The sequence below is a fragment of the Moschus berezovskii genome, chromosome 10, assembly GCF_049115385.1.
Source record: "Moschus berezovskii isolate FMDL1 chromosome 10, NW_MosBer_1.0, whole genome shotgun sequence".
In the NCBI taxonomy this organism is placed as follows: Eukaryota; Metazoa; Chordata; class Mammalia; order Artiodactyla; family Moschidae; genus Moschus; species Moschus berezovskii.
In genome coordinates, this window is record NC_142469.1 from 27,929,395 (window position 1) to 27,947,422 (window position 18,028).

General features: G+C 38.3%; 1 protein-coding gene across 1 annotated transcript in view; it reads right to left on the bottom strand.

The window, feature by feature from the left end:
• The window catches only part of ME1 (malic enzyme 1), a 218,091-nt gene that overhangs the window by 90,053 nt on the left and 110,010 nt on the right, over nt 1–18,028 (bottom strand). Inside the window, exon 6 of the mRNA XM_055433822.2 lies at nt 4,563–4,666. Within this exon, the coding sequence (XP_055289797.1) occupies nt 4,563–4,666 (104 nt within the window). The remainder of the gene's footprint in view (nt 1–4,562; nt 4,667–18,028) is intronic.

Consider the following 18,028-nt stretch of genomic DNA (forward strand, 5'->3'; position numbering starts at 1 on the left):
CCCATTTCTTCTCCCTCTGTACCCCTTCCATGGGAGCTGACCTCTAGGGCACTTCTTACAAGCCTCTTGAAGACCAAAGTTTGCTTCCGAATATGTCCCAGATAACCCAATCTGTGACCAATGGTACCAGGAGTGGTCCGAGAAAGCAGGTGATAGGATGGGGCTGCGGAGCTGGATCCCTAGTTGTCCGGCTGGCAATGAGGACCCTAACCCCAGGGGAACACAGAGAAGCCCTGGCACAAGGTGGCTGTCCAACAGTTAAAGCTCTCGCCAGGTATAGGCTGGGCTGACATATCAGCAGAAGGGAACAGTGTCGCTGGAATGATATTTGAGAAACAGAAGAGAAATAATAACTACAAGGACAATGGGCAAAGAAAACAAAAAGCTAAAGGCAATACAGGTATAACTGACTTACTCTGCTATAGACCAGAAACTAGTACAACACTGTAACTCAACTACACGCCAATAAAATTTTTAAAAAGAAAAAGAATGCATTTGGAAATTTGAAAGAAATAAAAAAGCTAAAAGCAAGTAACCACCAACCTGAAAGCCAGAGGAACTCTCTGGTAGATATGAAAATGTCATCAGGTCTTTAGGGCAGAGAAAGCTAATGACCAGGAGTTGGGATTAATTGTCAGAGCAGTCAAAAACTCCCAAACCTGCAGGCACGGGAGATGTTCTAAGTCAACATCCTGACTGGAAAAGACCAGGTTCCTGCCATGTGGCACAAGATGTCTTACTCGATATCTCCCCAAAATCTTGAACTCTCTAACTCCCCAGAACTTTCTGAACCAATATAAGTAGCCCTGCCCCTTCTTTCTTGGGGAGGATGTAGGTAGAGGCTTCTCCCCAATAGGACAACCTGTCTCTCCCTAACCCCCCATTTGTCCAGCCCCACCTCCTCTCCAGACACTCAGGCCTATGTAACTAGGGTTATATCACAATATAACCCACATGGGGTAATGAGGCCTGAAAAAGAAAGACACTATTTGAGGAAGGAACTGAAAGATCTAGCAAGTTTACATTAGCAAGGAGAGTACATGTAAGATTAAATACTGAAGGTGTTTGATCAAAGGGGCTGGAATTTAAGATTAGACAAGGGAGAGTTTATCCATGTGAGGGCGGGTTTCCCTTGTAGCTCAGTCGGTAAAGAATCTGCCTGCAATGCAGGAGACCCATGTTTGATCCCTGGGTGGGGAAGATCCCCCAGAGAAGGAAATGGCAACCCACTCCAGTATTCTTGCCTGGAGAACTCCATGGACAGAGGAGCCCAGCAGGCTACAGTCCATCGACTCACAAGAGTCAGACACGACTTAGGTGCTAAACCAGCACTACCACCACCATCCATGTGAGGGCACCGTCCTGAGAGGCAAGACTTAAAACCAGCAAGAATCTCAGGAAATGTGCAAACTGGCTACCAGGATGGTACCTAAAAACGAGGCTAAAGTAATAGCTCATGTTAAATATGAAATGCCAGAAACTCTGTGGCAGGGGTCAGAAGAGGGGCGATGGGTTCAGAGAGTGTATTCTGGGGTGTACATGCTGCACAGGTCCAGAAGCCCATCAGATGGACACATTCCATAGGAAGGCCCAGAAAACACACCACTAGCCTAAGCTGCAAGGAAGGTACTAGTGAGAGGACATCTGCTTTACTAGGTTCTGAGTGGTGGCTCTCTTCTGAAGACCAGAAGCGACAGAGGGAAGGTATGTAAGAGAATCAGGCTCATCAACAGCAGTGGGGATAACAGAACCAGGTGAAGATCAGAAGCCACCAGAAGCCAGGTGGGCACAATTATCCTGAGAGTCGCAAGGCTGGTGTGTGGGGTGTGCTTGACCCACAGAGAGTTATTGACATAATTAATAAAATATAGCATCCCAACAAGGTGCCTATTCAACATGTACATTCAAAATAAATCAAAGATGAATGGCCACAAAGTGGAGAGTAGTTGCCCAAATAATGTCTCAATCACTTGACTCAGTTTCCAAATCTTAGCTAACTTTTGGACCCAGAACTCACTGATTAAAGAAGTAGTCTAGTCTCCAGAGGGAAGGACCATGTAATATTATAACAAGAATACAAGGTAGTAATTCCCCCAACCTTCCCCCAAAGGGACCTATAGCCCTTTAATCCAGCAACTGTGCACGGGGTAGACTGACTACTCAGACATTCTGAGGGCACAGAGCTGACAGAGATACTGGGAGACCTGAAAAATCAATATGCTGTCACTCCCTGTTAGAAGGATTTGGAGTCCAATCATAAATGGAGCCCTGGCCGAGGTCTACCCACATGGTGGTGATTTCCTCAGTCTCCAAATACAGAACCAGGACAGATACCTACTTGCTGACTGCTGCAACACCCTGAACAAGTCTTTGGCCCATGAGCTAAGAAATATAATTGTGGAGAAAGCCAAAAGGAAGAAATTACAACTGTCCCAACTGAATCCTGACAAGAGGTAAATTAGAAAACCAACATAATATTGGTTGGGGAGTGGGAACGGAAATTAGTTTTCCCTAGGGGTCTAAATAGACGGCATGAAAGTGCAGTCCCAAGGGCTGTTGGCAGGTCGACACTGCGGTTCAACTTCTTCATCCACTTCTTTTCCTGTTCTCTCCCTTACAAAATGATACATTCCAATTGCACTCCTTAATAACTCCATCTAGAATCTGATTCCTGGGTAAGCCAACTCCTCACAGGCATTTGCCACCTTGAATGTAAGCTATAGTTCCTTTTATTATATTATATATTTATATATATATTATATTAAAAATTTTAAGATAAATTTTGGGTTTATCTTCAGAATTAAGTCCCAGTTTAACTTGGTAGTGGTAGTAGGTTTCGTTTCTAGAAAACTCTTCCCAAAGTAGAGTTATGCTAGAAAGTATCTTTGAAAAGTCTGTGGGGTTTTTCTCTGGGAAGAGCCCAGAAGTGTAATTCCTGCTTTATAGGTAGTCTCTGCATTTTAAATTATTGTTGACTCTTGTCAATCCCCATTATTATTATTATTATAGATCTTAGGTACTTTCTCAATTCAACATTAAACACACACACACACACACACACACAGAGTTCTTCTGATTCTAAATTGACAAAGCTCATTCAAAATTAGCTTTTCATCCAGAAAGCTTTTCACTGGTTATGGAATTATTTCTCTTTTTGTTTCTGTGGAATTATTTCTCTTTTATTTCAACAGCATAAGTATATAGGGCATACATTTCTCCTTTTATTTCAACAGTATTTAAGTATATAGGCCATATATGCTATATTCATGACTCAACAGTTTCTCAGTAAGTATACTGAAGTCACCCATGTGAAGATAAATTTTATTTACACAAACAGACAAATAAAAACAAATATGCTGAGAATTTCTTTTTCTTTACGCCACCTTGCAATATTCGCTATACAATTTCTTGATTAATATTGCTACCTACAAAGTTACACATAATTGCAAAATCTTATATAAATTTGAAAGGGTAAGAAATCTAAAATTAAATATGAAAAACTTCTAGTAATTAACTGTACCACGAACTCTTGAATTTTAGAGTTGCTCAACTATGTCTATGAGTAAGTACAATTTAATTAAATGAGTTAAATAATAATTAGAAATAAATCAGACATAGGTTTTAAAAAAGTAGTCTATACTAACTGGTAAATGTACTTTGCACTAAAACCTTGGGTAACAAGACATTCAAAATATTGTAAATATTTTGCAAGCTGATGAGAGCACTTTCTGCTACTGAATTCAATTTCTTCAAATTAAACCTTATAATAAAAAGAAACCAGAAGTATGTGTATAGTTACAGTTGATGCCAGTGATGAGTTCATTTCTATGAAAAACCAAAGTAACATATATGTTTTTAAATAGTACATGGTTTCTGTGGCTATACAGAGACAAATGGGACCACTGTTAGCGTGACAAAATTCTCTCAGAGTACGTTACTAAATTATGGCAGAAGTCTCTACTTTGAAGGAAAAAAACAGAAAATTTTACAGCAGCCCTTGGTCCACAATTAAATGAAATATTCAGTGAAATACTGTATTGCATCTTAATCAAATACAGTAGACTTAATCAGAGATACGTGGATGTTGCTTCATTCTGGACCCTGTGTATTGTACTAACTCATGCTCACTTCTCTGCCTCTCCTACCACAAAAGAGTCAGATTCACCCAGGAAGATGATGGAAGACCAGATTATATCAGCAGCAGGAAACAAAATGCAGACCACCAATAATCATGAAAAGGCTTACTCAGGTAATTTAGTCATTGGCCACTGCTTCATTCACCATAATTATGAATCCCAAACCATAGAAGCTGAAGCTTCTTGTAGGAAAAAAGTATCTTCAGGGATAGCAACACAGACAACTTTTGGGGGGACAGACACATGACATTATCATTTGGTCAGCAATATTTATGAGGTTATACATAGGTGTGTGTATATATATATCACTTATAACTATTAAAAATATTGTACCAAACTTGAACATTTTTATAGCTTATTATGTTAGATTGTCTTTAAGTTTTTGAAATCCAACTTAAATATAGAGAAAATAAAGATTATACGTACTTGAAAGAAACTGCCTCCATGAATTCATCCAAAAAATCATCATATTCAGGACCTCTCACTCTTCTCTGCCGTAGTCCAATGTACAATGGATCTTTAAGTAACTCCTATTTTTTAAAAAAATGACCATAAATACAGAAACAACTAAAGGCAAATCATTACTTTTTCTGAGTGAGCCTCAGTTTTCTCGTATGTGTAAGAGTATAAATTTAAATAAAATCTAGCTATACTGATTCAGAATTAACCTACAGAGTTATTATTTAGTATTTTATATATCTTCAGTGTTAATAAGAACACAAAATATAATTACTAAACATTAAAAGCATTCTTACTTTTCATTGTTATTCTTAGGTCTTATTCTTGAGGAAAGAAAAGGTATTACAATCTCTCAGCTGTACTAAATTTAGATTTTACAGGCAAAGCTTACCACCCAGAAAAATAACAGTTTTGAAGTATCATATTAGCTCAGTAAATGGAAATACAGCAATTCCTTTCTTAGATCTATTTTTTGTTTTTGAAAGAAAAATCTTAAACATTTTGATTATGTCTTTAATATGATTGTTGACTGATGTTAATAACTTTTTAGTCTTAAATAAGATTTTTCTTAAACTTTTAAAACTCTACACAGTTTAAGTTTTCCCAAAACTAATATATATCAGACAACACTACTACTCCGTTTATGCTTTAGAATGGGTAATTTTATTAAATCAGTTATTAATTGAGGTATAATTTATATACAGTAATATGCACACATATATAACAAAAGCTCTCAGTAAACTAGGAATAGAAAGGAACTTCCTAAACCTGGGCTTGCCATGTGGTTCAGACAGTAAATATCTGCCTACAATGTGGGAGACCTGGGTTCGCTCCCTGGGTCAGGAAGATCCCCTAGAAAAGCGAATGGCAACCCACTCCAGTATTCTTGCCTGGAGAATCCCATGGACAGAGGAATCTGGAGGGCTATAGTCCATGGGATTGAAAAGAGCTGGACACGACTGAGCAACTAAAATTTTCTTTTCTTTCCCCAACCTAGTAAAAAGCCTCTGTGCAAAACCCACAACAACCCCTAAGACTGGAAACAAGACAAAGATATTTACTCTCATCATTTCTATCAAATGCTATATATACTAGAGATACTAGCCATTACAGTTACACAAGAAAAAGAAAAAACAGGAATAAAGATTGGAGAGGAAAAAACAAACTTTTTATTTGTACACAAATGATCATGTACATGGAAATACTAAAGAATCTATGCAAGAAATCCACTAGGAAAAAATATGTGAATTTAACATGAATGTTCATTGGAAGGAATGATGCTAAAGCTGAAACTCCAATACTCTGGCCACCTCATGCGACGAGTTGACTCACTGGAAAAGACTCTGATGCTGGGAAGGATTGGGGGCGGGAGGAGAAGGGGACGATAGAGAATGAGATGGCTGGATGGCATCACCGACTCGATGGACATGAGTTTGAGTGAACTCCGGGAGTTGGTGATGGACAGGGAGGCCTGGCATGCTGTGATTCATGGGGTCACAGAGAGTTGGACACGACTGAGCGACTGAACTGAACATGAATGTAGAATATAAGATCAACTTACATAAAGTAAATGTATATCTATATACTAGCAATGAATAGTTGAAAATGAAATAAAATGCATGATTCCACTTACAACAGCACTCCAGAACACGAAATTCATAGGGACATTTTTAACAAAATATGTGTAAGGCATATATACCAGAAACCACAAAATATTGCTGAAAGAAATTACACAGACAAACTTTTTACAGGTTCAGAAAAAATGGCAATCTGTGTGATAAAGAGAAACGATGTACAAAACTATTACCTTCAGTAATCTAAAAAAGAGAAAAGTGTACTTAATGAACTTATAAATCTGACTAAAAAGATTTTCAGGAATAATGTTGAATGTGTAAATTGGCTGTATGCTAAGGCTAAAATGGATAAGAACTACAGAAGGAAATGTTCAATCTCTGAGAAAAATTTAAACAGAATATAGAGGGCACAAAACTTGTCTGTAAAAGATTTCCAAAGTAAAATAAGGCCAGCAGCCAAAGATCAAATTAAGTGTGTGACTGTAACAAGAGAACCTCTGAATGATTTAAAGTCGAACCTAAGAGACAGGTTCCTTAAAGATTTTTGTCTAGTTCAGTGGGGCTGGTCCACAGCACTCTGATATGTCAGCCAATATAGGGAGAAGGTCTCTTTTGAAAACATCTGTGAGTAGGGCCTTTATCTAATGGAGGAGACTATAATCTGATACATAGAAAGCTAAAAAAAGAAAAAGGGTACTGCACTACTTGGATTAATTGACACAGAGACACTTCAAAATGGAAAATACTTCACTGCGTCCTCAACTATCCACACAGGCAAGAAGCATGTTGAGAAAGTTATTCAGGATGCAACACAGCTATTTCTTATGGAAAAGGAAGAATATCTCAGAGGACATAACCAAGAACCCAGAGAGCAGAGCCAAAAAGCCTAAGAGAACAATAAACTACAGAATCACATTCTGAGAAAATGAAACAGGGCCCAATTGAAAGATCATTCCCTGTCTCTCAAGTAGGTGGCCTGGCAACACGTCCAGTGCAAATTCAGAATTGCTATGAATCACTGAGTGTTATATGATTCTTCTTCCTGCCATTCTGGATGGGAATGTTTACTGTGGTGGTTCTGTCCTTGCCATCCACTGTATGTCTGGTATGTGGGAACAGATAAGACCAGTCACACACCACGGGGCAAAACACAAGAACATTCATTTGCATCTAGACCTGATTTAGATAACGGGATCCTGAACTTTGGGCCTGCTGTCATTACTGGGATGACATTTTTGGAAACCTAGGATGCAGACAAGCATATTTTACCTGTAGAGTGTGAACACCGTGTGAAGAATTAGAATCTATAGGAAGGATGAGAATTTATATGTGGAAACCTAGGATGGAGAGAAGCATATTTTACCTGCAGAGTGTGAACAACGTGTAAAGAATGAGGATCTATAGGAAGGATGAGAATCTATATGTCCCAAGCATTCCAGCCTCCCTAGCCATCTCAGGGAATCATGATCATTAATAAAATAGTAATTAAGTCACTACGTTTAGATAGGTTTGTTATAGATAAATAATATGATTTTGCAGGTATACTTATGTTATTAAGAAGGTTAAAGCATGTGAATTACTTGAGCTGGAATTCGCTTAAAGCCAACAGGAATTATATTATGTGAACACCAGTTCACATCCGGTGTCTCAGTGTAATTACTAATAGCATTTTCTCTCACTGTGAAACTGCCTTGGTTTGGGCAATACATTTTGTTGATCATCCCACTTATAATGTAGTGCACAACAATGAGTTAAGGCTTTCTGGCAAGCTGGAAGTTAACATATCAAATCATAAAAATATATTTCACATGAAATGTAGAATCTGAAACTGAGTGCTGTTGTAAAGCCCAGCTGTTCCTTGAAGTCTAAAAACTTTAAACAATCTACTGGCAGTCTTCTGAACAGCTGATGTTCAAGTGCCAATGAGCGATTAACGGCTGCCAGAATTAAAATACTTTCACCATGTCTGGGATATATTTGGACTTCTAAAATGTGAATCAGAAAAAGAACACAATTGAGAAAAGATGTCACACGTTTCCCCTTCTTTGTTCTCTCATTCTTTCCCATGCTAATAATTAAAGTATATCATAAAGGAGTCTGGCTACAGTGAAGTGTCAATTATGAAGATCTATGAACAAGATAGCTTTTGAATTAAATCAGGAAGTTAAAAAATTCTTCTAGCCATAATGTCTCTGTCAAAAATTATTATTTTTTTTAAAAAAAATTTCATGATAATTAAGACTTCAATAATGAGTGCATTCTTGGAAAGTTGGCTGACAAAAAATAACATCTACAAAAAGGAATTTAACAAGATTATCCCATTTTAATAATGGTTCCATAGACCACGTAGCCTGACACAAAGGTGACATTAATTTATTGTATTAAAAACTTCTCACAGCCAAGAGTAAATGCTTAATATATGTTTGCTAGAAAATAAATGAAAGATTTGGTATTAAGCAAACACTTTAAAAAAAAGATTAGATCTTCTTTAACAAGATGTGTCACATGCAATGCATTAGTTGTCAATGAAGACTTACAAAGACTTAGAGGCACGTGAAAAGGAAAAAAAATAGGGAGAGTAAACAACAAAGCATACGGAAACACAAGAAGAGTTCCAAAGAGGAGATGAGGGGTGCATATATTGGTCAAGTTTATTTCACTTTTTAGCACTGCATCAATTCTGAAACCTTGGAAATTCTGATTTGAAGGTAACAGTAATCACTGTTAACTTTCACCTTGTTTGCATCTCTCACATTTCTACCTTCCTCATCTAAAATTTTTGAGAATTACAAAATATTTTCTTAATATTTTAAGGCTTCAAAAAAAATCATTACAAAAAAGTAGTACTTCCTATCAGAAAATTTAGGAGCACAGAAATGTAAAATCAAAACCAAAGGAAACCAATAAGCTCTACCCATTCAGAACTACCCACGACTAGCACCTTGCTGCACATTCTTCCAGGCCCCTCTCTGCATCTGTACGCGTACAATATTATCTGTCCAAACTGGGGGCAATATCACAGACTGTCTTAGAACCCTTTTTCACATAGAATATATTGTAAAAAGTCTTCACATCACTCACTAGATGATTATTTTTAAAATTTGTGATCTGTATTGGAACTCTACCTTTCTAGAAAGGATGAACAAATTTACAATCCCCATACCCCACTGACATATATAGTAATAAATATGTTCCTTTTGTGGCAGCCAAAGGAAGATTTTTATCTTTCCACATATATATGTGTGTACATATATGAACTACAAATGTAAAATATATAATATATAAATATATTTGTGTAATGTTAAAGTAGTATGCAAATATATTTCTTTTCTAATAAAGAAAGCTGAATGCTGAAGAATTGATGCTTTTGAACTGTGGTGTTGGAGAAGATTCTTGAGAGTCCCTTGGACTGCAAGGAGATCCAACCAGTCCATCCTAAAGGAGATCAGTCCTGGGTGTTCATTGGAAGGACTGATGTTGAAGCTGAAACTCCAATACTTTGGCCACCTGATGTGAAGAGCTGACTCATTTGAAAAGACCCTGATGCTGGGAAAGATTGAGGGGAGGAAGAGAAGGGGACAACAGAGGATGAGATGGTGGGATGGCATCACCGACTCATTGGACATGGGTTTGGGTGGACTCCAGCAGTTGGTGATGGACAGGGAGGCCTGGCATCCTGCAGTTCATGGGGTCGCAAAGGGTCGGACACGACTGAGTGACTGAACTAAACTGAGTACCATTAAACATTTTTCATAAGTTTATTGACCATTTTCATGTCTTCATTTTAAAATTACCTGTAACCATGTTTTCTTAGGCAATTTGTATATTGCAAATTTAGCATTTTCTTATTAACTCAAAAGTTTTCTTTGAATACTAAGAACATTTTAAATCTTTATCTGCCATAAATGTTATGAATATTTCCCTTTTCACCATTTGTTTTTAAATTATATTTATAATATATAGATAATCATACTCTATGCTGCTATTTGCTCATTCTTTTCAAGTAAAAGACCAAATTCTGCAAAGAAATTTTGTAAAATTTTTGCTGGTTTGCTGGTTCATGCCATCAATATGATTAAGTAATCTAATTGCCAATGGTCATCAAGAGTCTAAAGCAATACTTAAAGTGTCAGCATGCATATGAGCTGGCATGAAATGTTAAAAAGCTGTGGAAATAAAAATGACTAAAATTTGACTGTGAATCAGTAAGTCTGGATTACAGCCCGGGATTTTGCATTCTTAACACATCCCCTCATTACTTCTGAACTGAACATTCAAGAGATGTACACTGAGAACCACTTAAATTATTAAGCTAAAATAAAAGTATTCTACTTCCCTATAAGTTCCTGTCTCAGGTAAATTTTTCTCTATTTTAGTTTATATAATAGGCATGTCTAAGATATATCCCAAACTTCAAGGAATTCCTGAGACTTATAGTACATATAAAACCAAACTGAAATCCCCATTCTCTTTCCCAAGGCATCAGTGTTGTGCTTCAGAAAACAGATGAATAAATCCTTGATATAATCCACTGTCACCCTAATTTAGAGAGGGTGAGCTAAGAGGAGACCATGAACAAGGAACCATGTGACAATACAAACCAAGTTAGGCAGTGAGGGACTATCTTCTCTCCTCTGACTTTACGGTAATGATTAGGAGTCATTCAAATGCAGGATCACTTGTCTGAAGTGGCAAGCATAATACGAAAGGACAAAGATAAAAAGTGAGGAGGCTTGAGAGAGAAATGCTGACAATTGAGCTAAGACCACGTGGTAGACAGAGTAATAAAATGCTCCTCCCCACAAACCTGTAAACTTGCTACCTTATATGGCATAAGACATTGTAGATGTGATGAAGGGTGAGTCCTTAAATGTGAAAAAACCTTTTCTGGCTGTAGTCAAGAGAAAGAAATGTGACAACAGAAGCAGAGTCAGAGCGGCACTACATTGCTAGTTTTGAACACAGATAAAGGGGACCATGAACCAAGGAACAGACGCAGCCTCTAGAAATTGGAAAAGACAAGGGTGTGGAACTCAGCCCTGCTGACATCTTTAATGATTTTAGCCTTTTGAGACTTGTGCCCTCTAGCATTATAAGATCATATATTTGTGCTGTTTTAAGCCACTAGTTCAGTTCAGTCACTCAGTCGTGTCTGACTCTCCGCGACCCCATGAATCACAGCACGCCAAGCCTCCCTATCCATCACCAACTCCCAGAGTTCACTCAAACTCATGTCCACAGAGTCGGTGATGCCATCCAGCCATCTCATTCTCTGTCGTCCCCTTCTCCTCCCACCCCCTAAGTTTGTAATAATTTGTCATGGTAGCAACAGAAACCTAATACCAGCCACATTCTAATGTCAACACTGACTTCTGTACATGAGCTGAAAAATATATGGTAGGTACATATAACAGAAAATCTATAAGGTTATTTTGTTCAGTTTCTCTCCAACAAGCTGCTTCATGCCAAACATAAAGCGCTCTTTCCCGAACACAAGTAGGAACCTCCTCCGTAGAAGAGACTTCAACTTTGTGACTTCAAGTTCCATCACAAGATCTAGATGATTCTAGATCTTGATACATTGTACACATGATCTGAAGGCTAGACTGAATATAAAACCAGATCAGAAAAGCTAAGACCTGGAGCAATGGTTTAATAAACAGAGACAGACTATGCAGAGACAATAATCTCCTATTCACACTGCCCAGGGCCTCTTGAGAAGTGATCATGTGTTATAGGCTCAACTGGGTTTGCAACCTCCCTCAAATTCGTATGTTCAAGTCCAAATCCCAGTATCTCAGAATATGACTGTATTTGCAGACACAGTCTTTAAAAAGATAATTAAGTTAAATGACGTCACTAGGGTGGGCCCTAATCCAACATGACTGGTGCTCTTCTAAGAAAAAAAATTCAGACAGATATATATGGAGGAAATAACCATGTATAGATACTGAAGGAAGACAAGCCAAGAGAGAGACCTTAGAAGAAACTGACTGCTGACACCCTGATCATGGATTTCTAGCCTTGAAAACTGTGAGAAATAAATTTTATTGGTTAAGCCACCCAGTTTACGGCACTGTTACAACAGCCCTAGCAAGCATACCCCATGTGACACATGTAGCAGTGTTTAAGACCTAACAACACATGGAAGAGTGTGGAGGGTCCATAAGGCACATTTACTCACATTTTTAGTAAAATATCAAGCTTTGATATTTGTCACTTACTTAAAAGACAAATGATAAACATAACTTCCATGAAAAGATTTGTCAACAACAGGGCAAAAAATAAAGTATGGCTCCTCTTAAAAGATAAAAACAATTTACTTCAGGTAAAAGATAAACTTATATATATATATATATATACACACACACACACTATATATATATATACATATTTTTTTTTTTTTTAAGTCACTCAGTCATGTCTGACTCTTTGTGAACTCGTGGACTTGTAGCCTGCCAGGCGCCTCTGTCCATGAAATTCTCTAGGCCAGCATACTGGAGTGGAGAGCCTTCCCTTCTCCAGGGGATCTTCCCAACCCAGGAATTGAACCCAGGTCTCCTGCACTGCAGGCAGATTCTTTACCATCTGAGCCACCACAGAAGCTGCTATGAAAAGATCTGGCAACAACAGGGAAAAACAGAAATAAAGTAAGGTATCCTCATAAAGTGAAGTGAAAGTCGCTCAGTCATGTCTGACTTTGCGACCCCATGGACTATACAGTCCATGGAATTCTCCAAGTCAGAATATTGGAGTGGGTAGTCTTTCCCTTCTCCAGGAGATCTTCCCAACCCAGGGATTGAATGCAGGTCTCCTGCACTGCAGGCAGATTCTTTACCAGCTAAGCCACAAGGGAAGCCCATTCTCTTAAAAGACAAAAACAATTTCCTTCAGGTAAAAGATAAACTTTATATAGCAACTGCTTTACAAGTAAATTAAAGAAAACATGGACTATAAAATAACAAATTAAAGATAAGATGAAAACACAATCATCCTACCTAAATAAATGCTTTGCATTAACTTAAAAAATAGAGTATATTTTAGTCAAATACTTCTGTAAACTTTGAGTTGTAAGCTGCAGAGATTTAAGAAGTCAGAAAGTGAGGACTGTCTTAACAATCAGCTGTTAATTCCTTTTCCACTTTCATAACTACTCAATATAGGTATTTATGATAAAAGAAGAAACATTTGTAAAATAATTTATTGAAAAGGGATCTAATCCTCAAGAAATTTTCTAGATTCTGGGGGAAAAAACCTAAATGTTGTGATCAATTAATTTTGTATTTTTATTATGAAGTATAAAACTGAACAGAGATCCACAAAAGGGATGAGATTAAAAACTGTTATTACAGATATTCTGACTACAAGTGGTTTTTCCACATGTGAAAGTAGAACTCAGAATGGCAACATAAAAACTACATTTTCCACAAACCCATCAACTCAACCATATTTTAGTGAAGTAAACTTTTTGTCTTCTCAGTGAAGTAGTAGTGCAGGGATAAAGAGAATAGTGTAAATATGTGTCCAAGATAGGGGAATAAGAAGACCCTAAACTCACCCCCACAGACACACCAAAATGACAACTCTTTACAGAACAAGTATCTAGAAGAAAGACCTGAAGTCTTACAGAAAAGATTTTCTACAAAGAAAAAGACAGGAAGAAGCACAATGAGACAGATGAGGGGCAGAGACAGGATAGTCAGGACCCATACCCCTATGTCAGCCACCAAAAACAGGAGGAACATCACGTTCACAGGTTCTTCCCAAGGAGCAAGGGGTCTGAGCCCCAGCCCAGGAGTTCTGCACTGAGAAGAGGAGTCCCCAGAATATCAGGCTTTGAAAACCAGTAGGTCTTCTAGTTGGGAGAGCTGGAGGGCAGTAGAAAACAGAATTGGCTCTTAAAAAGTATAAGCAAAGTTCTCACACACTCCAATTTCCTGTCCAGAGGCAGTAGTTTGAAAGGGGGCTGGGTCCAACACACTTGTTAATCTTAGAGAGCCACCTAAATATGCAGGAAGCAACTGGAACTGCCCTCAGGGAAACAAGTGCTGGCAGCGCCACTTGGGAGAGCTCATTCTACTGTATTAACACTGGCTCTGGCGAAGCTCCATTTTGGTCTCTTCCTGCTAGCTTATTAACACCAAGGTCAAAGCCCCATACTCCAGCAGGCCGACATTAGTCACAGGTTCCCCAGCTGCACAGCCAGCAATGTAGAGACCCAGTCTCACCCACCAGTAGGCTGGCAGCAGTCCAGTGCAACCCTGTGTCAAGCAGCCAAATGCATAGGAAGCCTACCCTCCTGTCCGGTAGGCCCAGAGCCACCTCACGAGGCACAGCCTCACAGTCAACCAGTGCAGGAACCAGCCCTGCCTACCAGCATGCCCACAGGAGCTGACCCTGTCCAAACAGAAGGATGCACCCAGTCCACACAGGGCATACCCTTACAACATACAGATCTGGTGACCAGAGAGAAGACTGCTGCTGGTCCCCTAGGACATCTCCTACATAACCAGATATAAAAGTGCCAACATCTGTTGGATCATAGAGAAAGTAAAGGAATTCCAGAAAAACATCTTCTGCTTCACTGACTACAATAAAGCCTTTGACTGTGTGGATCACCACAAACTATGGAAAACTCTTAAAGAGATGGGAATAACAGACTGCCTTATCTGCTTCCTAAGAAACCTGCATCAGGGTCAACAGGCAACAGTAAGAACCAGACATGGAACAACAGACTGGTTCAAAATTGGGAAGAGAGTACAATAAGATTGTATATTGTCACCTGCTTATTTAACTTATATGCAGAGTACATCATGCAAAATGCTGTACTGGAGGAATCACAAGTTGGAATCAAGACTGTCGGGAGAAATACCAACAACCACAGACATGTGGATGACACCACTCTAAAGGCAGAAGGTGAAGAGGAATTAAAGAGTCTCTTGATGAGGCTGAAAGAGGGGCGTGTAAAGCTGACTTGAAACAACATTAAAAACCTAAGATCATGGTGTCCTGTCCCATTACTTCATGGCAAATAGAAGGGAGAAAAGTGGGAGTAGTGACAGATTTTCTTTTCTTGGGCTCCGAAATGACTGCAGGCAGTGACTGCAGCCATGAAATTAAAAGATGCTTGTTCCTTGGAAGAAAAGCTATGACAAACCTAGATAGCACATTAAAAAGCAGAGACATCACTTTGCTAACAAACGTCCATATAGTCAAAGCTATGATTTTTCCAGTAGTCATGTACAGATGTGAGAGCTGAACCATAAAGGAGAGTGAGTGAGAAAAAATTGATGCTTTCGAATTGTGGTGCTAAAGAAGACTCTTGAGAGTCCCCTGGACTTGCAAGGAGATCAAACCTGACAATCCTAAAGGAAATCAATCCTGAATATTCATTGGAAAGACTGATGCTAAAGCTGAAGCTCTAACAACAAATTTGGCCACCTGATGCAAAGAGCCAACTCATTGGAAAAGATCCTGATGCTAGGAAAGATTGAAGGCAAAAGGAGAAGCGGATGGCAGTGGATGAGATGGCTCAAATACATGAATTTGAGCAAACCCTAGGAGATAGTGAAGGACAGGGAAGCCTGGCATGCTGCAGTCCATGGGGTTGCAAAGAGTTGCAACTGAACAACAACATGTGGTACTTAAATACATAAAACAAGTATTAACAACATAAAGGGAGAAAGCAACAGTAATAATAGTAAGGCACTTTAACATCCCACTTACAACAATAGACAGATCATTTACACAGAAAAGCAATAAGGAAACATTGCCCTTAAACAACACATTAGACCAGATGTACTTAATAGATTTATGAAACATTCCATCCAAAACCAGCATAATGCATATTTCTTTTCAAGTGCACATGGAACATTCTCAGGACAGATCACATGTTAGACCACAAAACAAGCCACAGTAAATTTAAGAAAATTGAAATCATATCAAGCATATTTTCTAACCCCAATGCTATGAGAACAGAAATCAACTACAAGAAAAAATGCAAAAAAAGCAAACACATGGAGGCTAAAATATATGCTACTAAACAACTAATGGATCACTGAAGAAATCAAAGAAGACATCAAAAAATGCCTGGAGATAAATGAAAATAAAAACAAAATGATCCAAAAATTTATGGGATGCAGCAAAAGCAGTTCTTAGACGGATGTTTATACTGATGCCAGCTTCCCTCAGGAACTAAGACAACTCTCAAACAACCTAACCTTATACCAAAGGAGCTAGAAAAAGGACAAAACATCCGAAGGTTAGCAGCAGGAAAGAAATCATATAGGTCAGAGCAGAAATAAATAAAACAGAAACTTTAAAAAAAGATCTATGAAATTAAGAGCTGGGTCTCTGTAAAGGTAAATAAAATTGATAAATCTTTAGCCAGACTCATCAAGAAAGAAAATCCAGAAGGCCCAAGTCAATAAGGTCAGATATGAAAAAGAATGAGGTAACATTTCACACCAGTCAGAATGGCTGCTCTCCAAACGTCTACAAGCAATAAATGCTGGAGAGGGTGTGGAGAAAAGGGAACCTTCTTACACTGTTGGTGGGAGTGCAAACTAGTACAGCCACTATGGAGAACAGTGTGGAGATTCCTTAAAAAACTGGAAATAGAACTGCCATACGACCCAGGATTCGCACTCCTGGGCATACACACCGAGGAAACCAGAATTGAAAGAGACACATGTTCTCCAATGTTCATCGCAGCACTGTTTATAATAGCCAGGACATGGAAGCAACCTAGATGTCCATCTGCAGACGAATGGATAAGAAAGCTTTGGTACATATACACAATGGAGTATTTTTCAGCCATCAAAAAGAATGCATTTGAATCAGTTCTAATGAGGTGGATGAAACTGGAGCCTATTATACAGAGTGAAGTCAGCCAGAAAGAAAAACACCAATACAGTATACTAACGCATATATATGGAATTTAGAAAGATGACAATGATAACCCTGTATACGAGACAGCAAAAGAGACACAGATGTATAGAACAGTCTTTTGGACTCTGTGGGAGAGGGCGAGGGTGGGATGATTTGGGAGAATGGCATTGAAACATGTATATCATATGTGAAATGAATCGCCAGCCCAAGTTTGATGCATGATACAGGATGCTCTGGGCTGGTGTACTGGAATGAACCAGAGGGATGGGATGGGGAGGGAGGTGGGAGGGGGATTCGAGATGGGGAACATATGTACACCCAGGGCAGATTCATGTCAATGTATGGCAAAACCAATACAATAATGTAAAGCAATTAGCCTCCAATTTAAATAAATAAATTTTAAATAAATAAATAAAACTCCTGAATTAAAACAAAAGAACTAAAGCAAACAAAATGAAAAAAATAAAACAAATTTAAAAACTGATAATTCAATTACTGGGAAATTTTAAGCATGTTGGAACAACTTGGGTAAATGTGAATATACTTTTTTCAAGTGAAAGTTTCATAAAACCTTAATAATCAAGTATTTTTAAATTTTTATTTCAAAATTTAATGCTCAAATTGAGAGTTTCTGAAAAGACCCTGATGCTGGGAAAGATTGAGGGCAGGAGGAGAAGGGGACGACAGAGAATGAGATGGTTGGATGGCATCACCAACTCAATGGACATGAGTTTGGGTGAACTGGGAGTTGGTAATGGAGAGGGAGGCTAGCATGCTGCAGTTCATGAGGTAGCAAAGAGTCGGACACGACTGAGTGACTGAACTGAAGTGTAAATACACACCTGATTTCAACCTTAGTACAAAAATGGAATGTAAAATATTTTATGAATAACTTTCTTTATATTGTCTTCATATTGAAATAGTAATATTTTGGTTTTGTGGGTTATATAAAATATATTATTAAAATTA